This window comes from Hemiscyllium ocellatum, chromosome 15 (assembly GCF_020745735.1).
Source record: "Hemiscyllium ocellatum isolate sHemOce1 chromosome 15, sHemOce1.pat.X.cur, whole genome shotgun sequence".
Classification (NCBI taxonomy): Eukaryota; Metazoa; Chordata; class Chondrichthyes; order Orectolobiformes; family Hemiscylliidae; genus Hemiscyllium; species Hemiscyllium ocellatum.
The window spans coordinates 50,703,586-50,729,719 of NC_083415.1; the positions used below are offsets into that span (position 1 = coordinate 50,703,586).

At 38.5% G+C, this 26,134-nt stretch overlaps 1 protein-coding gene across 4 annotated transcripts in view; it reads right to left on the reverse strand.

The window, feature by feature from the left end:
- Positions 1-3,239: 3,239 nt before the first annotated feature.
- The window catches only part of sgk2a (serum/glucocorticoid regulated kinase 2a), a 44,624-nt gene continuing 21,729 nt past the window's right edge, over positions 3,240-26,134 (reverse strand). For 3 of the 4 annotated variants that reach the window (XM_060836126.1, XM_060836124.1, XM_060836125.1), the window contains exons 3-13: positions 24,965-25,072; positions 24,817-24,874; positions 22,773-22,856; positions 19,354-19,485; positions 14,214-14,326; positions 14,086-14,122; positions 13,910-13,996; positions 12,941-13,036; positions 6,508-6,663; positions 4,923-5,012; positions 3,240-3,799 (exon numbers count right to left, since the gene is read on the reverse strand). In XM_060836126.1, the coding sequence (XP_060692109.1) occupies positions 3,641-3,799; positions 4,923-5,012; positions 6,508-6,663; positions 12,941-13,036; positions 13,910-13,996; positions 14,086-14,122; positions 14,214-14,326; positions 19,354-19,485; positions 22,773-22,856; positions 24,817-24,874; positions 24,965-25,011 (1,059 nt within the window). In that variant the 5' untranslated portion in view covers positions 25,012-25,072 and the 3' untranslated portion in view covers positions 3,240-3,640. Of the gene's footprint in view, positions 3,800-4,922; positions 5,013-6,507; positions 6,664-12,940; positions 13,037-13,909; positions 13,997-14,085; positions 14,123-14,213; positions 14,327-19,353; positions 19,486-22,772; positions 22,857-24,816; positions 24,875-24,964; positions 25,073-25,816; positions 25,855-26,134 lie in introns of those variants that run through there. The other variant, XM_060836127.1, reaches the window with a different exon arrangement.

Genomic DNA, 26,134 nt, shown 5'->3' on the forward strand with positions numbered 1-26,134 from the left:
GACTTAATTGAGATATATAAAATTATCAGAGGGTCAGATAGGGTGGACAGTGAAAACTTTTTTCCTCAGATGGCAATGGCTAGCACGAGGGGACATAGCTTTAAATTGAGAGGTGATAGATATTGGACAGATGTCAGAGGTAGTTTCTTTACTCAGAGAGTAGTAGGTGTGTGGAATGCCCTGCCTGCAACAATAGTAAACTCGTCAATTTTGAAAGCGTTTAAATGGGCATTGGATAAACATATGGATGAAAATGGAATAGTATAGGATAGGTAGGCTTCAGATTGGTTCCACAGATTGATGCAACATCAAGGCCAAAGGGCCTGTACTGCGCTGAAATGTTCTATGTTCTATGCACACTTTTTATCTTCCACTCAAAAGTTTGGAAATCGTAAAGTCAGGCAAAACTCTAATAATTAGACATGTGGGTATCTATTATGCCATTGTAATCAATTGGTTAGTCTATAATTCAGGATAAAGAATAGAACACATCAGATTCATGGCAATTCCACCAACGTAATAACTTCTAAAAAAAATTACGGTAATGCTTTGAAGAGTTTTGAATGAAAGAAACAATTTCACTTACAGGATATGATACTCATTTCAAGAAGTTGAATTTATACCTGTGAACAAGTATTTCCAGTTCAAAAGAATCCTTGCCCAAATCACAAGATGTTTAAACATCCTGGAAGAGGACAGGTGACATTTTACTGTTCGAGGCTGCTTTTGAAGGAATGAGATCTAAGTTGCAAAATGGTGTTCTAAAGTAGCTGCTATTGCAAATTATTCTAGGTTTTAGATTTCAGTTTTAGTTAGTCTAATATTCTTGGTGTCTTTTTACAAACACACGCATTTTGTTAAGCTAAAAAAAGGAAAACACCAATTATTTTCAGTTGTACCATACTATCATTGAAAGAAACCACCTTGTGCTGCATATCTATCAATTCTAGAACCACTGACATACTAAAACATGTGTAGCAGCCAACAGTACTAGGAGAATGGCCTCCGTCATGCTGTAATTGAAGAATAAGTAATCATCATTAATGGATAAAGGCTGGATTTTCTTAAAATTGTACTGCTAATTAAATTGCTAACTTCCTTTTTGAAAAAGACTATGAGAATGCTGTAGAAATGGAAGAGGAAACACGTCTCCAGCTTCTTATCCCAGCCATGACCAACCAATCTAGAAAACATAGATGTTAATGAATGATATATTATTCATTTTAAAATAAAATGAGCATAATGAGATATTCCATTATTCTAAAGTGAAACATAATCTATGCATAGAAATATACAACTAAATTAATTAATAACTAATTGGATTTCAATAACTACTTCTAAGTAATGTGCTGGGGTGGTCCCATAGAGACAATAAAATCATGCTTCTGAATCCTGAAAGCAGATGAACTGTGGTCCTGCACTTGGTTGAATTTAAGTCAATGTAAAGGTATCAGTTTCATTACTGTTAGTCAGCATTTTTTGTAAATGTGGAAACTTGAGGTCAAGAGAGTTAGTTAGGGAGTCTGTTCAGGTTTTGGCAGTTTTTAGAGACAGTTAATCAGGGATTATCATTGGTTGTAAAAGCTTTACATGCTTTACATCAAGTAAGGAAGAGGTTTCCTGTCCAAGTGCAGCGTTTTGGATTCAGTTTGAATTCTGTCTTGTTCTTCTAATAAGTATAACTTCTGTGTATTTTGTTTGTTAAACAGTTTTAAGTTTTTAAATCAATTATACTTGATACATAATAAAATCTAATATAGTTTAGTAATGTATAGTTTGAAGGAATTCATTTAAAACTTCATGAGCTCACCCAAATTGAACTAATCTAAAATTATTGATTAATTTATTGTCACATGTACCATGTTTATGAGGAGTATGGGCAGATCATTGGAAGCAAGGATGTAAGGATCAGAGGTTGTAAAAAGACTTAGACAGAGACATACAGGTTATACTGCACAGGGCGTGCACTAGGTTAGCAAGATCAACATTACTTGAGGCTAGACAGTCCATACATCAGTCTAATAACAGCTGGGAAGGAGCTGGTCCTGAACTTGCTGCTGCATGTGTTCAGGCTTCTGTATCTTCTGCCTGATGCGAGACGTTGTGGGAGATCATTACCAGGGTACGATGGGTCTTTGATGATGTTGGCAGCCTTTCTACAGCAGAAGGTGTGTAAGTGGAGTACATGGATGGAAGGTTGGCTTCTGTGATAGTCTGGGCTGTGCACAAAAACTTCTCTAGTTTCTTATGGTCCTGGTCAGATCAGTTGCCTTACCAGGTTGTTACACATCCGATGATAATGCTTTCAATGGTGCATCTGTAGGAGTTGGTGAGGGTGCTTATAGACATGCCAAATTTCCTGAGCCACCTGAAAAAAAAAAGAGGCTTTGTTGTGCCTTCTTGACTGTTACGTCTATGTGGGATGTTGAGAACACGTTGTCGGTTATTGTCACTTCAAGGAATTTGACGCTCTCCACTCTCTGAACTTGAGCTTCATTGATGTAGATGGGGGCATGTTCTCTTCCAAACTTTCTGAAGTCAATGATCAGTTATTAGTTTTGCCGACATTGAGAGAGAGGTTATTCACATTGCATCATGCCACCAAGCCCTCTATGTCCCTTCTGTATTTTGACTCATCGTTGTTAGATATCCATTCCACTACGGTGGTGTCATCAGCTAACTTGTAGATGGCATTCATTCAGAATTTGGCAACCCAGTCATGGGTGTAGAGGGAGTATAGTCGGGGCTGAGGATGCATTTGGGGGGGGGGGGGTTGCGGTTTGGGGGCTCCAGTTTTGAGTGTTATTGTGGAGGAGTTGAGTTACCTATCTTCACTAATTGCAGTCTGTGGGTCAGAAAGCTGAGGATCCAGTTGCAGAGGGTGGAGCTGATGTTATGGTGTTTTGAGATCTGCCTGGAGGAGGTAACAGTGTTGAAGGCGGAGCTGTAGTCAATGAGCAGGAATCTGACATAGGTGTCCTTGTTGTCCAGATGTTCCAGGAACGAGAGCAGGCCTAGGGATATGGCATTGGCTGTGGACGTTATGTCGGTAGGCAAATTGTAGGGGATTGAGGCAAGCTGGGAGACGGGAGGTGATGTGGGCCATGATCAGCCTCTCTTTATCTAATCTATCTAAACTCTCTTTTGAAACTACAGTTCTGCATGTGTCAGGTGTGTTATGTATTGTTTAAAATAATTATTAGATTAATCAAATCACTATAATTTATTATTTAAACAGTCTAAGTGTCAGCTTGCTCATAATGACTAAAACAAACAAAATCAACATCAAGATATATTACAGGCTGGATGTTACAAAGATATGCATAACATTAAAGCAAAACAGGTAGAGAAGAGATGGGGACATTTTTACCCAGGTAAATGTTCATGTGCTTACATGTTTAGAATTGAGTTGCACAGGCACATTGATACTCTAATGGGAGACTGACTACATGAAGTATTTCAAAAACACATACTCATATGCATTATACTGTTCAGAAGACTGTAAACAAGTCATTTTTCTTTCAAAATAAACATTAATTTCTCCAGAAGGTTTTGGGCTGAAGCCATCTTATCTGTGACATTCTCTTCTTCCTGATTGCATGTTCATTTAAGTTTCTCAGATCACCTAAATACTTAGTTATCATCTTAAATTATCATCTGTAGTAGCATAGGAAAATCCCAGGAATGCACTTGTTGTTGTTGGGCTGTTCATAGTAGAGTCAGGAATGCGTCCCACAGAATTAGGGACAATTTCTTCAGTGAATTCGGGATCAAAATGCTGGAGGTCACCAGGGCCTGCCTGAAAAAAAAACAAAAAACTATGAAGTTAGTTTTTGCTCAATGTACTTGTCAAATGTTAAAATTTCAGAAAAGTTGGTAAATTTATTTATATTATCCTGTGTTTATTCAGTGTGGTACAGCTTTTCTGGTGGTGAAAATGCTTTAAGTGTCTATATAATGCCATAGTAAAGCTCACAGAATTGGCCTGCCAGACCTTAAAATATTAGCGAAAAATGCACTTTTACATGATAATGGTTTTCCTTCATGATTCCCCACCCCTATTTCCCTTCACAAGTGCACTTTACCTCATCTTGAATTATATGCAATGTAAAGTTTTTAAAGAGATCCTGTAAGTGAGACCTTGGCATACAGAAGGAATGAAATGAAGTCTGAAGTTAAGCCCTTCCCAGACCTTAGGCAGCAAGAAATGCAAAAGCTTTCTTTATATCAACATTGCTACACCCCAAAAAATTCCACACAATTCCAATTTTCCTAGCAGTTGAAATAATGGGCAGGTTCTGGCCCGTCAGACACCCCATCACCTTTTGATTCTAATCACACATTAAATTAACATAAACAGTAATTTTGTCTGTATAAAAACCTCAACTAACTTCCATCACATCCATTTATACACTTATTACAGATTTCCAATAGTTGGGAAAATATTATTCTCACTGTGGAATTTTTGTTCGAAGTGAGAAGGTATAATACATTATATTTTCACTAACGTCATCTTGACCAAAATCAAAGAGATTGACATGAGTTTCATTTACTTTTCAAACTTTATGTGGAAGGTAACAAATGATCTCAGCCCATTCCATGCAGTTCCTACTTCAAATAACTAAACGACACCCTAGATGTGATGAGCTGATTTAAGAGGAAAGGTATGCCCCATCCCACACTCAAGAACAACACCCACCTTCCCCTTGTGCAATACTGATCAAACTGAAATGCACCTAACTACTTCCATGTTTAATGTTAGTATGTACCTGTGCTTTAATCATAAACCAACACTTGTGACTTTATGAAAATGTAAGCAGATTTTAATGCAGCATTGTATTCTCTTGTGAAATACATACGCACACAAAACAAAAATGTATAGCTCCACAAATATAAAAACCAACAGAAACCTGAAAGCTTACCACATTGGGATTGTATGGTGGGGTAATTCTCTTGTGGTAGATATCCTCCCAATTAATGGATGAAAAAAATGCATGTTTTTTTATATCAAGCTGTGTCAGGAGAAAATACAATGAAGTTAGTTGAGTAAGTTCATTCGTTCATGTTTCATTCTAAAGCTTGACATGAATATGATTTTTGGATTTTTAAAATATGATTAGGGCTGATACTGACCACTTTGTGTCTGCTCATTGTTAAAATCAGAATAGATAACAATGATTGATGGCTATGGTTAGTTATTATAAACTGAATTGTAAACTCATATATGTAATGAATGGCTTGTGGCATTTCTCGGGAATCACAATCTACTTGCTTGTAAAGTGCCAGAAAGTACCTAAAATTTCTCTTAAAGAAGTAGAAATACCACACTGACAGGCCATAGATATAAGGCTAATATTGTTTATTAAGAGAAAGAGTTATGCACCAAAGCAGGTTAAATGGGTTGCATGCGACTCTGTTTTTCTGAGATTTTTACAATCCTTGTTTCAGGATTGACCTTTAACATTATCTTTTTACTGAGCTTGCAAATTAGGTCAATTCTTCTCATCACAATAACCAAGAAATGGAACTGATCTGAATGAATTAAAGATGCCAAAGAAAAAAATATGCTAATTTTTAGTGGGAATAGATTATGGATTACTCCTAATTGGTATTGGTCTGCTATCTCTTAAGCTCATATCAATGATGGATTCGGAAATTCCATACGAGCTAGTCAACTTCACAGTGGTCAATCCAGGAAGGACAGTGTAAATTACAATAAGAACCAAATGTATTTATTTAAGAAGACAAAGTGGCTAATAATATTTAACAACAAAATGTAAAATAATAAGGTAAAGCCACAAAAATCCCATAGGTTTGCTCTCATTCGAGAGACGACTGGTGGTAAATTTAATTTGAGGGACATCATGCCTTTGGCGAAGGGAAAGATTGAGAAGATGGGACCTTCATGTTGTTCTCAGCTGAAATTGAACCCACACTGTTGGCACTATTCCTCATCGCAAACCAGTTATCCAACCAACAGACCTAACTGACCCCCTGAAACAAACGTAATATGCTGCATACAGATTCAAACAAGGATAATCGAAATAGCTGGGGACAAAGTTGAAAGATCCTCGGTAATCTTAAATACCTTAACATTCAAACCCAATCGCTGCAAACCCAAGAGCTGAACTGTGTCCATTTTGTTTGCATTGTTTTTATTGATTACTGGACAAATATTGGCCAAGCTACCAGGTAAACACTATAATAGGAATATGGTCCACTGATGCAGTAATAAGTACATTGACAGGTACATTAATAGGAAAGGTTTGGAGGGACATGGGCCAAATGCAGGAAAATGGGCAAATCAGTATAGGAAACCTGGTCGGAATGGACAAGTTAGGCCGAAGGGCCTGTTTCCATGCAGTGTATCTTTATGACTCATTATGATCCTTTGACTCGATTTATTTTGAATTGTGTTATGCTGACTGTCTTGCATTAGTTTTCTTTCTAAGCAATATTAAATTGTCTTGTAATTAGTATTCAGTCATAGACAAATTACACACATACAAAATCTGCTTCAGCTCCTAATCTTCTCTTCTGGTCTTTTTGTAGGAGTCCCATCAGAATATCACGAGCAGCTGCTGATATTCCCATAGGCAAGTAGAGCGGCTTGTGAAGAATGTTATTGTACATTTCAGCTACATCTTGACTGTAAAAGGGAGGCTGTCCAGGTAAAAGAAAGGAACATTATTCATTGATCAAATCTTGGAGGAAATAATAGACAATAGACAATAGGTGCAGAGTAGGCCATTCTGCCCTTCGAGCTTGCACCACCATTCAATATGATCATGGCTGATCATCCTTAATCAGAATCCTGTTCCTGCCTTATCTCCATAACCCTTGATTCCACTATCCTTGAGAGCTCTATCCAACTCTTTCTTAAATGAATCCAGAGACTGAGCCTCCACTGCCCTCTGGAGCAGAGCATTCCACACAGCCACCACTCTCTGGGTGAAGAAGTTTCACCTCATCTCTGTCATAAATGGTCTACCCCATATTTTTAAGTTGTGTCCTCTGGTTCGGCACTCACCCATCAGCAGAAACATTTTTATTGCCTCCAGAGTGTCCAATCCTTTAATAATCTTATATGTCTCAATCAGATCCCCTCTCAGTCTTCTAAACTCAAGGGTATACAAGCCCAGTCGCTCCAGTCTTTCAGCATAAGGTAGTCCCGCCATTCCAGGAATTGACCTCGTGAACCTACGCTGCACTCCCTCAATAGCCAGAATGTCTTTCCTCAAATTTGGTGACCAGAACTGCACACAGTACTCCAGGTGTGGTCTCACCAGGGCTCTGTACAGCTGCAGAAGAACCTCTTTGCTTCTGTACTCAATCCCTCTTGTTATGAAGGCCAGCATACTATTAGCCTTCTTCACTACCTGCTGTACCTGCATGCTTACCTTCATTGACTGGTGTACAAGAACACCCAGATCTCTTTGTACTGCCCCTTTACCTAAATTGATTCCATTTAGGTAGTAATCTGCCTTCCTGTTCTTGCCACCAAAGTGGATAACCATACGTTTATCCACATTAAACTGCATCTGCCATGCATCTGACCACTCACCTAACCTGTCCAAGTCACCCTGTAATCTCCTAACATCCTCCGCACATTTCACCCTGCCACCCAGCTTAGAATCATCAGCAAATTTGCTTATGTTATTACTAATACCATCTTCTATATCATTAACATATATTGTAAAAAGCAGCAGTCCCAGTACTGATCCCTGCGGTACCCCACTGGTCACTGCCTGCCATTCCGAAATGGAGCCATTTATCACTACTCTTTGTTTCCTATCAGCCAACCAACTTTCAATCCAAGTTAGTACCTTGTTCCAACACCATGCGCCCTAATTTTGCTCACTAACCTCCTATGTGGGACGTTATCAAAAACTTTCTGAAAGTCCAGGTACACTACATCTAATGGATCTCCCTCGTCCATCTTCAGAGTTACATCCTCAAAAAATTCCAGATGATTAGTCAAGCATGATTTCCCCTTCATAAATCCATGCTGACTCTGACCTATCCTGTTACTACTATCCAGCTGTGTCGTAATTTCATCCTTTATAATAGACTCCAGCATCTTTCCCACCACTGAGGTCAGACTAACTGGTCTATAATTTCCTGCTTTCTCTCTCCCACCTTTCTTAAAAAGTGGTACAACACTCGCCACCCTCCAATCCGCAGGAACTGATCCCGAATCTATCGAACTCTGGAAAATAATCACCAACGCATCCACAATTTCTCGAGCCACCTCCTTCAGTACCCTGCATTTGTCTCAAATTTGTCATTTTAGAGTTTACTCAGGAACCTTATATAAGAGAAAAAATATAGAAGCCCGTTAGTCACTCTAAATATCTTTTAGATCCAAATTTGATATTTAAATATATTGCACAATGTTTGAAATACCAGAACATTACTTGAATATCTATTAAATTTCCTTCATTCTTAGGATTATCATAGCACCATATAGAGTGGTCTGAAACTTGCAGTTTATTTGTACAGTCTATAATACTGCAGTGTAAATTAATTCACAGTATTGGAGCCTTCACCAACTGCAGGAGCAAGAAGCCCTGAACAGCTTGGTGCAACTCATTGTATGGAATAGTGGTGCCTGTTCAATCTTGTACTTAAGGGAATGGGTGTGTTAAGTAATCAAGACAAAGAGACTAACTCTCATGTTTTATTTTTGTTTATTTTGTCCTGGCATTTGAGTATCACTGGCAAGCCAAGCATTCATCCTTAATTGCCCTTGAAAATGTGTTGGTGAGCTTTTTTAAATTACCATAGTCCGCGCAGTCCTAGATTTCTGATCAAATGACACTGAAGGGACAGCAATAGAACTCCACGTCTGGATGGTGTGTAGTTCAGAGGAGAAAATGCATGTGCCTGCTGCATTTGTCTTTCTATATGATAGAATTCAAATGTTTAAAAGGTGTTGTTGAAGGAGCCTTGGCAATTTGTATCTTGTTGATGGTGCAGCAGCTACTATTGTGCAATGGAGGGAATGAATTTTTGATAGTAAATGGGGTGCCAACCAAGCAGGCAGCCTTGTCCTGGAAAATGCTGAGATTTTTGAGTGTTAGAGATGCTGTAATAAAGGAAGTGCACATTCCATTGCACTTCCCAAAGCTTGTGCCAAGCTTCTGGTGAAGAGGCTTTGGGGAGTCAGGCGATCAGTTACTTGTAGCAAAATTCCCAGCCGCTGTTATTGCTACTTTAGCCACAGTATGTTTATGGCTGATTCAGTTAAGTTTCAAATCAGTAGTAATTCTAGGATGTTGGAGTGACATTCAATAATGGAAATACCATTGACTGTTAAGGGGAGTTGATTAGATTATCTCTTATTGGATATGAGCATTGCCTGGCATGTGTAGACTGAATATAACTTGCTATTTATCATCCTGAATGGTGTCCAGGTTTTGCTTCATGCAACAATGGAGTACTTCAGTACCTGCGGAATTATGATTGGAACTGAACATGATTCCATAATCAGCTAACTTCCTCACTTCTAATTTTATGATTTGAGAAGGTCATTGATGAAGCAATTGTAGATGGTTGGGTCAAGGACATTATCCTGAGGAATTGGTGCAGTGGTGTTCCAGGACTGAGATGATTGATTTCCAACCACCACAACCACCTTCCTTTTAGCTAGGTGTGACTGCAATCAGTGGAGATGTTTCCCAATTACCATAGACTTCCAATTTGTTAGGGCATACTCGATCAAATACTGCCTTGATATCAAGGACAGTCACTCTCACTTCACTTCCAGAATTCAGTTTAAATGTCCATGTTTGACCCAAGGCTGTGACAAGATCTTGAACCTCATGGCTCTGGTGGAACCAGAACTAAGAAGTGGTGAGCAGTTTGTTGTTGAGCAAGCATCACTATCAATGCCACCTTCCATCCCTTAACAAACAACAAGAGTAGATTGATAGGGTGGTAATTTGTTTGATTTTTTCCCCCTGCTTCTTATGAGCAATTATTTACTGTTTTGAATTAATGCTAGTAGTAGAGTACAAGTCAAGGGTGCAGCCCAGATGTTGTTAGGCCCATTGTCTTTGCTAATCCATGGCCTTTGTTCATTTCTTGATATCAATGGAGTGAATCAAACTTATTTCATATATAATCCTGCAAACATCAGCAAGGGGCTAAGATAGATCATCTCTTGGCAGTTTTGGTTGAAGTTGGTTACAAATGCTTCAGCTTTGTCTTTTGCATAATCTGCTGTGCTATGTCATCATTGAGAATGGAGATGTTTTTACAGGTTGCCTCTTTTGTCATTTAATTACACACCAATGTTCAAAGCTGAATCAGGATTTGTAGATCTGATCTGCTGTTTAGCAAGATACCTCAAAAAGCAGACCAGATCTACAAATCCTGATTTAGTTTTGAACATTGGTGCGTAATTAAATTATACCTCACTCTACCTATTGTGTGAGATTTATATAGTCACATGTTGGAGCTTCACTAGATTTTAGTTGCCTCATGTTGCTGTTGGCGTACTCTCCTGCACTCAGCATGAAACCAGGTTTAGGCCTCGGGCTTGACGATAATGGTGGAGAGGAAAAGACAATGGGCCGTGAAGGTTCAGATTGTTGTTGAATTTCATTCTTATGCTGCTGATTACCTACAGGACCTCAAAGAAGCCCAGGTTAGAGCTACTATATCTACTCTATATCCCATTTTACATGCGCACAGTGCTACATAATGCAATGTGTGGTATCCTTGTTATAAAAGTGGGACTTCATCTCCACACTGATTGTATGACGGTTACTCCTATCTATAATGTATGAGTAGATGAATCTGCAACAGGTAGATTGGTAAAAATCTGGGTGTACCTGCCCAATTTAATGGATATGTACTTCAGGACACAGGAGGAGAAAGTGAGGACTGCAAGTGCTGGAACTCAAGAGTCGAAAATGTGGTGATGGAAAAGCAAAGCAGGTCAGGCAGCATCCAAGGAGGATTCCTGATGAAGGGTTTGTGCCCATAACATCAATTCTCCTGCTCCTCGGATGCTGCCTGGCCTGGTGTGCTTTTCCAGCGCGAGACTCTCGACTTCAGGACTCAGCCAACTTGGGCTGAGAGTTATAGATATTAAATTTCTATATCCTTGACACTCTCTATGTTTCTTCAAAATGGTATTTGATATGGCTGAACACTGGAAGACTGGAAGGTAGTAATCAACAGGAGGATACTTTGCACATTTGACTTCATGCCTTAAGACTTTCTGGGGTCTGGAGTAATGTTGCGGAATCCTAAGACCCTCCACACTGACTGTACACCACTGTGCTGTCACTTTGGATGGGACATACACAGGAATGGTGATGGGAGATTGACTGTAAAGTATAATTTAGTCAGATGTTGATTGATTAATCTTTGGAACTGCTCTCCCAATCTTAGTATAAATCTCCAGATGTCTGTGAGGAGTATTTTTAAGGTTGACTGGGTTGGCTGTCACTTTCTGATGAAGGGCTTATGCCTGAAACATCGACTGACCTGGTCCTCAGATGTTGCCTGACCTGCTGTACCTTTCCAGCGCCACACTTTTCACATCTGCAATCCTCACTTTCTCCTTGGATGTATCTTTGTCATTTCTGGTGCTTAGATCATTATCAGGTAGTGTGGCTAATTTTAGTCTTTTTGATTTTTCTGTCATTGTTTGAGATACTGAATGGATTGCCAGTTTATTTTAGAGAGCAGGTTCACATTGCTCTAGATATATGAAGTCATATGTGGGATCTGCCTGAGGAAAGGACAGAGAGATTTCGTTCCCTAAAGGATCAGCTCCTCTTGACCTCACAAGCTTTGTAAGTTACCTTTCTGTGATGCTATCTGACGACATCTCATGGGCTGGCCTCCAAATTCTTGGAATTTACCATTCAATAACTGCTGACATAAAACCATTAGCAAATATTCTTTGCCTTTATGAGGTTTTTGTATGAACATGTCATGTGATTAGATGTCATATGATTGGGTATCATGTGGTCAAATGCCCTGTGTTCAGGATGTCACAGGAACAACTTTCCAGCAAAGTCTTCAAACAATGTATGCCCTTCTATCCATGTTAGGTCTGAGGTAAAACCTTTATGGGCACAGGACTGTGAAACTGGGATTATAATTCATTCCTTGATACTTCTTGGGGACCTATTGCTCTATTTCTATCAGGGTACAGGCCTCAGAATTCAGCTCTTGTTGCCACAAAAATTATTTTAAATAACATGTTTATACAAGCGAGACTTGAGAACTTTAGTTAGGCCAAACTTGGAATATTGCATATATGCTTTGGAGAGGGTACAGAAAAGGTTTACCAGGATATTTCCTGGAATGGGAGATTTTAGCTATGAAGAGAGATTGGATAGATTGGGTTCATTTTCATTGGAATGCAAGAGGTTGAGGGGTGAGCTGATAGAAGTTTATAAGATTGTGAATGGCATAGATAGAGTGGAAAGTATGAGTTTTTTTTCCCCAGGGGTCAATTACTAGGTGATACAGGTTCAAGGTAGGAGGGTGGAGGAGTTTAAAATGGATGTGTGAGGCCAAGTTTTCACACAAATGATGGTAAGTACCTGGAATGCACTACCAGAGAAAGTGGTGTTTGGAGACACAGTAGCAGCATTCAAGAAGCACCTGGAAGAGTACATGAATAGGGAGGGAATAGAGGGACAGTTTTAGTATGGAAGGATAAAGTGTGTTGATGCAGGCTTGGAGGATTGAAGTGCCTGTTCCTGTGCTGTTTTATTCTTTGTGGACCAAAAGGGTCTGGGTACAGACTATGGTTGCCTCACAAAAGTTAGCTCCTGTGATGACATGTAAACAAGAAATGCATAGTTTGATATCAAATTGATTTTATAAGATTAGAAACATACCCCAATATACTACATTGAGTTTTGGATCTAGATTTCTGCTTCATGAAGTAGATTTACAGTGTACTACTTACCAGTCCAAACAACATCTCAAAGAGGACCGCACCAAAGCACCACCAGTCAACATTGCGATCATAGAGTTGTTTTTGTAAAACTTCTGGGGCAAGATACTGACAAAAAAAAACATTTAGAATAGATGTTCATGCATTTTCCATGATGTGACAATTTGCTGCTTGCCAGTATTAAATGCAAGTAATAACTAATTAAAAGTGATTTGATCACACCAGATGAACAAAAGTAAACTATGTAAAAATATTCCATTAACATTCTTCCACCAAATGGATATCCAACTATTAATCAAAACTTGATCTGTTTGTGTGAATACTTATATATTGAACTGTAATAATTCTACACTTACAGTGAAGCAATGTAGCTATATGCCCACTTTTCACTGTTATAAATATGACAAATACTCCAATTGAGGTAATATATGGAAAAAATGGTAATAGTCAAGATTAAGCCAAGTTAGTTGTTTAAAGACAGAGCAGCAAAGGTGAAACAGATAGTAAAACATAGAAATATTAAAATATTCAATTCAGACTGTGCTGCAAAAATCCATAAACATTGCAGCAAAAACAGAAGGGTTCTGGAGAAGGGTCACCGGACTCAAAACATTAACTCTGCTTTCTCTCCACAGATGCTGCCAGACCTGCTGAATTACTTCAGCAATTTCTGTTTTTGTTTCTGATTTTCAGCATCTACAGTTCTTTGTTTTATTATGATAATCATTGCAGGGTGGATGTCTAAATTTATGTTACATGTAAAAACTATGTTTTTGCATTATGTCCTTGCAAAGTTGCTTTAGCTATTTAAAATCTTACAGGCCAGATTGAATCCAATCTAAAAAAATAAATATAATAATTGAAGTAGAAAAACCTAGGAATTGGGACTAGCTAAATTTCTTTTGCAGAGAGCTGACGTGGACTTGATTGGCTGACTAGCCCCATACTTTCCCATTCTATACTCTGTACTGTTCTACATACCTCAGGTGTCCCACAGAAAGTAGAGGTTGTTCCTGTTGGTTCTATTACTTCTTTACAAAGCCCGAAGTCTGTCAGTACAATATGGCCCTGAAATATATAACAAAAGCTAGAGTTTGTACGGTTCTCTAACTATTCCTATCTTACTGACAAAAAGCTAGGAAGATTGTTATTGATACCTGAGAATCCAAGAGAATATTTTCAGGCTTCAAATCCCTGGAATGCAAAGTGAGATTGATTACTTAGCATAGATGCTTTGGAATTTTATAAGAAGTGTTACAAAAGACACTTTTATAGCAGAACTCACCGGTACACGATGTTGAGTGAATGCAGGTATCCTATGGCACTGGCCACCTCCGATGCATAAAATCTAGCTCTTGGTTCTGGAAAAGTGTGTTCTCGTTGCAAATGGAAGAACAGCTGTTACATTTAAAAAAAGACTTCTTAGTGGCTGAAATGTTTCAATTGTTTCTGGCAGTCATGTACTTTCACATGAAGCTTTCATGGATGACCTCTGGATCAAAATGTTGTGGACAAACTGGTCAATATATAGTATACAATCTACAGCCCTGGCAAAAGAAGTTCCTGGGCACTATCTCCTTTCCAGAATATTGGAAACCTTTAACAGCTCGATACCCCCAATACTTTGCTCATCTTCTGGATGGTCATAGAACAGCATTGCTTTGGTCAGACGTTTGGCTGCCTATTCCCCTTGAGTGTGACCAATAGGAATCAGTTAATTAGAAAAATTACTGTGAAGAGACTCCTAAGATTTCCATTTATTGTCCTTTTATATTTTTATCTTTAAAACTGCACTGAAATAAGTTTGCAAAGATGTAGGTTGAGGAAAATCACATGTTTAACATAACATTTCTAATTACTTTTTCTTTTTTCCTTTTTTTACTTGTTGTCCTGGAATAGTGTTTTCAAACTGGTTGAATATTATGTGCATAAAAAGTGTGTTTCATTAATGTGACATTTCTTCCCAATGTCGTTATTATTCTGGCAATTGTACTGAATACATGTTTCAGAACTATCCATGCCCCTGGCTAAGCTGTTCCAGTACAAAAACACTTACCTAGTATTATGACACAGGGTAAACTCTGCTTAATTTAAAACCAGCAACACAGAAAAGATTTATCCTGTGCAGTATTCTGTAAAAATCAAGTGGCCAAGAACTATGTAAAGTAAAAATTAACAACTTTATTTCTTAAAGTATACCAGAGAATAATTAACTAACCACTATTTACAATTTATTTCTCTAACCTATCTTTTACCATCCCTTCTATAATACTAGTCCAACAAAATTCCCAATTAAGATTTACAAAACAACACTTCTTATATCAAAACCAGACAGCTTTCAGTTCTTGTCTTCAGATCTTCCTGTGTCTTTTCTTCTGGTCAGGAATTTCTGCTTTACAGGTTACTCATTGAAAAGGTGCCTTTTTAACAGAGTTATTTTTCAGACAATCTGTTTACATGCCGTGGCAGTTCTTCTCTCAGCTGTTCAATTTTCCCTGGTCTTATACTCCAGTGCATCAAATTGTGTCATTGGCTCTCAAGATGGTCAATTTAAACTTGATTGGAGTTTGATATGTTTCGGGTATAATTTAAACTGATTAGCTGAATTCAAGTTTATTTTTGTCTCCAAGCAACAAACTAATCGAGTTGTTTGACTCATTGTTACCTTTTTCAGAACACTTGGTGCTGTATCTGGTAGTTCTGCTGCTTTTAACTCTTAAAATATACCCACATCTTCATACCACCTCCCCCCTTAAGAAAAAAATGAACCATCATAATGAAAAGATGGCTTCATTTTATTTTTCTACCTTTTAAACACGTTACCTGAACATACCGATAACTTTCATATAAGTTCACCTTAACTTCTTTTATATATATATTACGTGAAACATTATATAAAGATAAATCTCATCTAAACTCTGTCAGTTATATCCGTGATAACGCATCTGTGGTTACATTCTTCCGACCTGCAATGTGTATGATTTTTAAATTAAAAATCAGTAACATAAAACTCCAATGAAATAGTCTCATGTTCTTATCTCGAAAACATTCTAAGAATGTAAGCAGATTGTGTTCAGTGTACACAATCGTCTCCGACACATTGTTCGTGACATACACATTAAAATGCTGTAAGGCCAGTACCAAACTCAATAGTTCCTTTTCGATTGTGGAGTATTTCCTCTGGTGGATGTTGATCTTCTTCGAAAAGCAACCAACTGGTAGTTCAATCCCATCCTCATTTTCCTGGAGGACTACAGCTCCAACTCCAATGTCACGAGCATCGATGGCGTCTTTAAAAGGTTTTGAAAAGTTTGGTGTAGCTAAAACTAGTTCGGTGGTTAAAATTGATTTCAAATAGTCGAATGCCTCCTGGTATGGTTCTGACCACCGAAACTTTGTGTTCTTCTTCAGCAGATTGATTCACCGTGCCACTACACTGCTGATGTTTGGAACAAACTTCCAATAAAATTTACTGAGTCCTAGGAATCGAAGCACTTCATTCTTCGAGGTTGATCATGGAAATTCCTCGATAGCCTTTGTGTTTGCATCCCGTGGGGTCAAACTTCCATGACCCATGACCGATGTTGTCCCAAGAGAATCACCTTTGCTTTTGCGAATTCCGTTTTCTTTAAGTTTATCACTCTCTCTGACTGACACACAGCAGCACAGTATGTACAATCACTACCATTTAGAAGATACGTGGTAACACTACCCCTGCAACTCCTTACGGTTGTGTATTTGTGTTAAAATCCTGTTTCCTACCAATTTCATCTACATAGTCTGCATATACTGGCATTTAAGGCAGCCCAGAGAAGATTCAATAATTTGATCCCAGATATGGAGTGGATGTCTCATGAAGAGAGGTTCAATAGATTGGGCCTTTACTCTTTGGCATTTAAAAGAATGAGGAGAGACCTGCTTGAAAGATACATGATTCTTAGGAGGCTTGACAAGGTAGCTGCAGCAAAGTTGTTTCCATTTATGAAAGAGCTTTGGACCAGGAAGCATAACCACAGCATAAGAAGTCACGTATTTCAGATGGAAATGAGGAAATATTTCTTCTTTCAGAGGGTGGTGAATCCATGGAATTCTTTACTGCAGAGAGCTATAGTGGCTGGGTCATTAAGTATATTCAAGACTGAGATGAACACATTTTAATCAATAAAGGTATCAAGGCTTAAGAGGAAAAGGCAGGAAAATGAAGTTAAGGATTATCAAATCAGCTAGGGTTTCATTGAATGATGGACCGATGGGTGCTTGCCTGGATGGATGCAACTCCAACAAGACTGAAGAAGCTTTTCATGATCTGGACACAGCAGCTCACTTGATTGGCACCACATCCACAAACATTCACTCCCTCCACCACTGATACTCAGTAGCAGCAGTGTGTACTGTTTACAAGATGCACTGCAGAAATTCACCAACGATCCTTAGACAGCTCCTTCCAAACTCATGACCAATTCCATCAAGAAGGACAAGGGCACCAGATACATGAGAACACCACCATCTGCAAGTTCCCCTAATTGAGTAAGCCACTCACCATTCTGACTTGGAAATATATTGACATTCCTTCACTGTCGCTGAATCAAAATCCTGTGATTCCTTCCCTAATGGCATTATGGTTCATTCCATAGCACTTGGACTTCAGTGGTTCAAGAAGGCAGCACACCACTGTTTCGAGGTCAGCTAGGGATAGGCAATAAGTGCTGGCCAGCCAGTGATGGCCATGTGCCAAAGCATCCAAAGAACAAAGTTTGAGTCAAACCAGAAATAATCCAATTTTTACTGCTTCTTTCGGACTTCACCGCCTCTTTGTGGCTGTTGGTGGAACTATGGCTGTACAAATAACTTTAGAAGTAAGAGACAAATGCTACACCCAGGAAAAGACAACATAGAGCTGGGGACAATCAGCAAATCTACATCCATCCAGGCAAGCATCCATCAGCTCCACCATTTAATGAAACCATGGCTGATTTGATAATCCTCAACTTCACTTTGCCAAGGTAGATGATGATATGTGCTGTTGGTCCATGGGTTATTTGGTGGCCTATTGTTGATTGTCAGTTTACCGATGTGACTGTGGCCATCCAAGGCAGACCATTATCTACCATTGAACTTTTGTCCTGGGAAATCCTGAGAAATCCATTACTGGTGGCATTGCAACCATTCACACTGCATTAGCTGGAGGCATTCAAAGGATTATTAAACACAAAGAATGCTGTAGATCTCAGTAGGTTTGGCAGTGTCTCAGCAGGTCTAAGGGGAGAGAAACAGACTTAATGTTGTGAGTCCAATATTCAGTTTTGAAGAAGAGTCAAAATGAACTTGAAAAGTTAACTGTTTCTCTCTTCACAGACACTGCCAAACCTACTGAGTTCCTGTAGAATTCTCTGTTTGTTTCAGATTTCCAATACCCTGTTGTATTTTGTTTTTATACAATGCTTCTGCAGCCATTTGACTAAATTAAAATAAAGTTAAAAATCAGACAATACCAGGTTATAGTCCAACAGATTTAGTTGGAAGCAGTAGCTTTTGGAGTGTCCCTTCATCAGGTAGCTATGCAGCAGGATCATAAGACACAGAATTTATACCAAAAGACGACAGTGTCAAAAAGCTGAAATTATATATTGAACAATACTGGATTGCTACAATCTAGGATTGTTCAGTGTAACATTTTAGCTGTATGACACTGTAATCTTCTGCTCTAAATTATGTGTCTTATGGTCCTGCTCCACAGCTACCTGATGAAGGGGCAGCACTCAGAAAGCTAGTGCTTCCAAATAAACCTGTTGGACTATAAACTGGTATTGTGTGGTTTTTAACTTTGTCCACCCCAGTCCAATACCAGCACCTTCAACATCATAAATTAAAATAGTCCTAGCAACGACAATCAGATTATTGAACACACCATTTTAATACTACCTATTAATGGCTGCATTATACCAGCATGGGGCATGATTGTACGTGCAATCACAATGTATTTTAGAAATCAGGTTAAAGAATATTTCAAAATAAATAATATCAGTCCCAATCCTGATATATTTTTTACTAAAAAACCTCCACAAGTTAGTTACATCCTTGTCTGTATCTACTGCAAAAGGTGGTTGCAAATGACATCTTTCCAGATAAGGAAACATCCACTTCATGGAGTTCTAATTTTGTCAACAGTGTGGGGAAGTGGCCGGCTTAAGTAAATGTGCCATCTCTGAGCAGTGATGAGAACATTCTCCACCACATTCTAGAAGCCAATTGCTGTGTTACAATGCACAATTCTGTTGCAGTATTACTTGAGTTGCAATGCTGCATAGAAACCAACACCAATAATATGTGACCATAGAAATTGGAGGCGAATGGCTGCAACAGTTAACTTTCAAAGTGAGATTCAAAGTTTATGAAACAACTGTAATCTTAAGTCATCCACTCACCTCACCACCGTTAACATAGTCCAGGACAAAATAAAGTTTCTCTGTTGTCTGAAAGCAGTAGTGGAGCCCAACCAGAAAAGGATGCTTGAGGTTCTTCAGTAGCACATTGCGTTCAGACATAATGTTCTTTTGCTAATTTAAAATAGGCACGATTAGAATCTGAACAAGCAGCCAACAAGACATATCTGCCCCTTAGTATGTACTTTTAAATAATGTACTTATACAACCACAGTACATACACAAGAATTATTTCAATGTTAACCCAGCTTCGCTTCACTTCACTGCATGCAAATCTAGATCTAAAAACTCTACTTAATATTATCGACCAGTCATGTACAATAAATTTTACCTATGTACAATAAATGTACCCAATCTAAAAGGATAGTTATTCAGTGACTAAAACTCTCCAATATTGGATGGTGGATTCAGCTCCACAGACTTGAACACAGAAGTGGGCTGACATTTGAGAGAAATGCTAGGGGGGGATGCTGCATTGTCATTTGTATAATCTTTTGGTTATGGATACACTAGTCATTGAGCAACCACTGCAAAGGTCTGGTGGGGAGGGGAGAAGCCACTGTCTAAGCCTTTCAGTCATCGTATACTGTGGTGCTGATACCTCAGAAAAACTCTTCAGGCTGTATGCTTGTAGCAGAATGTACATAGTTAATGCCAAAATATTGCAAATGGATTGACGCACCTTTAATACAAAGTGCTCAGTCTCGGAAAATAGTATTTTAGTGTATTTTCCACAACACTTGATTCAAAATGTTTTGTAATGCACTTATAATATTTGATTAGTAAAGCATATGTCGAGAAAAAATGTGTCATTTTCAAATAAAACATTAAATTAGAGTTTGGTTTGCTCCCTCTGACACTAAAAGAGTATAGAGCTATTTTGCAAAAGTAGGGGAATAGAATTAATTGGATAACAAAAAGCACAACAGAATATTTTTTTCATGTATGTATTGGCCAGTATTCACTTCTCAACCAGTACCACTCAACAGATTATCTGGCCATTATGAGATTACTGTTTTTGAGATCTTTCTGTGCACAGTTAGCTGCAGTTTTCCCTACATTTGAAGTACCTCAAAAGTACTCGGTGCTTGTAAAGAGCTTTTGCATTGCCTTAAGACCAGGAATGACATTATGTAAATGAAAATCTTTATTTCCTTTCTTGTTTAAAAACTTTACAAGGTTTACTTGGAGCTGTGACAGGCCGCAGGCATGTCTTAAAACCAAGAAAGCAAATAATGACTTTGGTAAATTAATCTTATAAACTCTAATCTACAAAGTAGATGGGTTAGTGCTTCAATTAAAAATGCAAGGAAAGAATTTTAATTCTCATTCTTTTCCAGTGTCATTAGATGTAATCAATGTTTCCCAAATCTTGTCCTTGCAAACCCTATTTGAAATTCAACAACCAAGATTCTGCATCATTTCAGCACCGATTTTGCTTCGGTTGTGATCCCACTCCTTGCTGTTACATTTGACCTTGAGATGAGCGTCAAGACTTCATATTTGCTTTGTTTCAGACTTCCTGTTGTCAAGCATTCAGTATGAAGGATGGGGAGCAAAATCATTCTGAAAATCACTCCCTACGCTTACCTCGAAACCTCTCTCTTTGGCAATTTTTCCCCTGACCTCGTCTTCAAAACACGCATCTTAATCTTAGCCACTTAATTTGAGCAATAATCACTGGTGTTGACCCTAGCAACAGCCACTGCACCTGTTGGTGTTGCTGACAATGGAGAACTGCTGGGATCTGATTGACCTGCAGCTACTGGTGAACAAGAATTCTGCTGTTCGGTCTGAAATCCCAGTGAACTATAGACTAGTAAGCCTAACACCTATGGTAGATGAGTTACTTGCCAAGATTCTGATGGATAAGATATACATGCATTTGGAAAGACAGGGTTTCATTAGGAGTAGTCAGCATGGCTTTGTGCACAGGAGATCATGCTTCACAAATTTGTTAGAGTACTTTGATGAAGTGAGCAGGAGAGTTGATGAGGACAGAGCAGTAGACATATGGATTTCAGTAAGGCTCTGATGAGGCTCCACATGATAAGCTGCTCTGGAAGGTTAGACTGCATGAAATCAAGGGCAAGCTGGCAAATTGGATACACAGTTGACATGATGGTAGGAAGCAGAGGGTAATAGTGGAAGGGTGCTTGTCAGAATGGAGGCCTGCAATTTGTGGTGTGCCTCAGAGGTCAGTGCTGTTTGTTATCTATATCAATCTTTTGGATGAGAATGTAAATAAGTTTGCAGGTGACACTAAAATAGGCAGGACCATTAACAGTGAGGAAGGTTATCGAAATTACAGCAGGATCTTGATCAACGGGGGATGTGGGCCGAGAAATGGCAAATGGAGTTTAACATAGATAAGTGTGTTTGCACTTTGGAAAATCAACTCAAGGTAGGAGTTTCATGATGAATGGTAGGGTTTTAAGGAATGTAGTGGAACAGAGGGACCTTGGAGTTCAGGTGCACAGAACTCTGAAAGTGAAGTCACTGATAGAGTAGTGAAGAAGGCATTTGGCACACTGGCCTTCATCAGTCAGGGCATTGAGTATAGAAGTCAGGAAGTTATGTTGCAGTTATACCGAATGTTGGTGAGGCCGCAGTTGGAGTATTGTGTTCAGTTTTGGTCACCTTGCTTTAGGAAGGATGTTATTAAATTGAAAAGAGCGCAGAAGAAATTTACAAGGATGTAGCCTGGATTCAAGGCACTGAGTTATAGGGAGAGTTTGGTCAAGCTAGGACTTTTTTCTTTAGAGCATAGGAGACTGAGGGGGGGATCTAATAGAGGTGTGAGATCATGAGCAGCATGAATAGGGTGAACATACTCAGTCTTTTTCCCAGGGTTGGAGAATTGAGGACAAGGGAACATAAGTTTAAGATAAGTGGGGAAAAAAACTAATGTGAACCTGAGAGGCAACCTTTTTTCCCAGAGGGTGGCATGCTTCCAGAATGAGCTGCCAGGAGAGGTGGTTGGGGCAGGCACATAACAACATTTAAAAATGTATGGCAAGAAAAGATTTAGAAAGAAATGGGCCAAGTGCAGGGAAATGGGGTTAGCGTGGATGGACATTCTGGTCGGCATGGACCAGTTTTGTCCAAAGGGCCTGTATTTATGTTGTAGGTCTCAATGACTTTATTACTCTTTGAAGGTCTGATGCTGGCCTGTTATATTTGCCTTTAGAGGCACTGATTCAGTCAGGCCTGTCCCACAGAAAAAATGCAGGCTTGGAGAAACACAAGACCTAATTAAGCAACATTAAATCTATCTCAATACCTCCTTTTGTGTCTCAATGTCATATTTTATCTTATAACGCTTTTGCGAAGTCTGTTGACACATGCTATTATGTTAAAAGTTCTAAGGATAAGATATTGTTGTCACACACAATACTTACATCTTTCCTATTCAGGATCATTTTCTTCTGCAAGACTTTAATAGCATAAAACCTACCATCAGACTTACGTTTCGCAAGGAGAACCTAAAATGATATTGAAGAGTGTTAAAGTTCCAGCTCAGTCTGCCACTTTTTACACATAGGGTATGAAAATTACACACTTTCCAAGACTATATTGACCAAATGAAAAGTACAAATTAAATTTGATGATGTCTAAATGAAATTATTTTAACACATTTAAAAACAGGTGCAAGTTTTCATAAACTGCGCATTTGGTCAGACTTGGATCTAGCACAATCAATAAAAAGCTTTTAAAAAAACCCTTGACAAAAAACAGAAGAGGCTGAGTTTGTTGCCACTGCCATTATTAGTTGGAGCCGTGCACAAGTACTTGCAGTACTGAGATGTTTCTTCTCAACCTCATTTGAGAGTGTTGCAGATTTATTCCTCTGAGAGAGGTCAATATTCAATGAGTTATCAGGATTACGACCGATGCCTGGTGAGATTAATACTGTTCCGGTTAGGATACCCAAAATTTGCAAAACCCCCTTACTGATGAGGGATGAACTTGCTCTCCCTTCTTTATCCATCCACTCTGCCCAGTTGGTCATTGCAGGTTATGAAGGATCTCTGTGGATAACTTTCTCCCAGATCGAAATTAATTTGTACTTTAAAAGGAGATTTTAGGAGATTTTCTTGAGTTTACAAAAGGTTGGGTCCATTAGTTACCAAATGTAAGAATAAATAATAAGGCAATAGAAGACTAAGAAGTGAATTGAAAAAAAAGTTTAAAAGAAGAAATATGGGTCAGTCTCTGGGTCATTTGTATGGGGTAAATGCAAGAAAATTGTGTCCATTATAGTGATTGATATCATTTGCATTGATGTTGGCAACTAAACAAATTGATTGGAATTATTTTGTCCTATTTCCTTTTCATTGACTTTCTGGCTAGTTGGCTTTTAGCACTGTGGGAGAGATAATCATTTATCTGCAATGCAGATGTGTCAAGTGGGTGGTAATTCAACTGTGACCTTCAAAGCATACTAGCACTCAAACCCAGACTAGTACATTTGAGTGCCTCAGATCATAAGATTAATTTCCTCCATTAGTACATAAATACTAGAGTTGAACTGGCTTTTAATCCTTGCTCTTGGGTGTTCTTGAAAGGGTAAAATACAAAACATATTTCTTACCTAGATGCTGTCTTTTCTCTCATCAATCTGAGATAACTTCCAAGAGATCATAACGCAGTTTGTACTGCATTTCTCCCTTTTAGATTCATCCCTTTGAAGCTTCATTGACACCTCAGCAGGTGTGACATTTCAGGGTCTCTCGCTCTCTCAACAGACACACAAAATTTACATCTGCAGTCACTTTACATGTAGCAGTCCTCTTTTAAAAAATTTGATGTAATTAAAAGTTTAGTGTGTCCATAGGTGATCTGGGATTGTGATCCATGGTTCATGACAGCCTGTCACAATCCTTTTAAAATGGTTGATGGGGAACTGAAATTGTTGAAACTTTGGATGGAAGACATGATTTGGTGATGCCAATGTTGGACTGGGGTGTACAAAGTTAAAAAATCACACAACACCAGGTTATAGTCCAACAGGTTTAATTGGAAGCACTCGCTATCGGAGCACTGCCTGATGAAGGAGCAGTGCTCCGAAAGCTAGTGCTTCCAATTAACCCTGTTGGACAATAACCTGTTGATGTGTGATTTCTAACTTTGGATGGAAGAAGCATTTATCATTTCGCTTTTCCAGCTGGATAGGTGATACTTTCACTGATCTTAGTCCAATCCTCTCATCTTTAGTTGTTTAGAGATAAAACTTTGACTCCTTTGCACTCTAAAGCATTTGAAGAGGTTTAATCCCCAACCAATGAGATAATTATGTAGAATGTACATAAAAAGATGGCCTTTGCAATTGGTGCAGTATGACATCCATGATCCTGCCCAACATCAAAACAGGTTCAAAGTTGTGTTGCAGGAGAAACCAAATATAAAAAGAAAATCATATTAATATTAAAATAATTCACTTACTTTTCCAAAGCTCCCTTTCCCAATTATTTTTAGAAAATCAAAGTCTGTTGGTTTGGCACTATAAATAAATAATAATTTGTAAATTAATTTTTAAATTAAATCTTTCCTGAGATAGTCGGTAATTATTCCAAAGTTAAAAAGAACTTACAAGGAATTGGCGGATGGTCCCAGGTTGATGTTGCTCTGTGCTGACATGATCTGAGGCTCAAAGGAAGGGATGTGCTTGTTAAACCTTTCTAATAAGGATCTGCAAATCCTAAATTTCAAAACAGGAAATCAAGGGTCAAGAATGCTTTCTACTCACTGGGTTCACCTTGTTATTTTGAAAGGGATCATTTTGAATTTTTGAATGTGTACACTTTTTACAACAGGACGAGTTCTGGAAAGGGAAGTAAATATCAGCAGCTTCTTGATGTTTGATATCTAAGCCCTTAAATTTCATCCTACTTTAAATCAAGATTTTATGAAGCTATTGTTTCATGAAACCATTTCAAATAGATACTGCTTTCATGACAAAATTGTATTTGAAAACTTACAAAAGGCTTGAATTATTATTTATCAGAATGGGGTCACTCACAATCAGTATGATTGAGGAAATTATATATTTTCTGGAAACAAGAAAACTGCACAAAATATTTCATTCCACAGAGTTAAACATATTGACAGCAGATTCATTTATTTTTAGTGCATTTTATTGCATTTGTTCCTGGATTAATCGCAATACGATTCTCCCAAAACAGATTTCCTGTCTTCCATGGTCCCTGAGCAGTTACGCTCTTGATGGCTGAATTTCACCAAGAATTAACTGAAATTTACAAAAAAACCTGACGAGTTCCAATTTCAGGGAGAGGCATGGAGGGTTTGCCTCTGTTAGCTCCTTTGAGTTTTTTGATGCAATATTGTTTCTGATGCAATAATATGTTTACCTTTAGATATGAAGTACACCCCTATTTCACTGTGCCCATGCTATCATATACTCACCAGTAGCAGAAGTACTCACCACTGCTAAGACACTCCCAGACTTTCAACACCATTGCCATATTTGAAGCCCAGCTGTGCACTGGGTCAAGCACTGCCAACCACAATCTGTGGCCCTCTATATAGTGGGAGGGAAGCAAGAAAGAAAAACTTGTGTGGGCACGTTGATGGCTTCCATTGTCGAAGTGACTGCTACTTTATCCCTAAAACAAAGTCTAGCATAACCTCTTGTTTTATGGCAGCATCATATATTGGAAAGTCTTCAAATGGTTGAAAACTTAACAACACAAAAGCAAATAAAATAAATAAAAAAGCTGTGCTTGCTTCTGGGAACAAACAG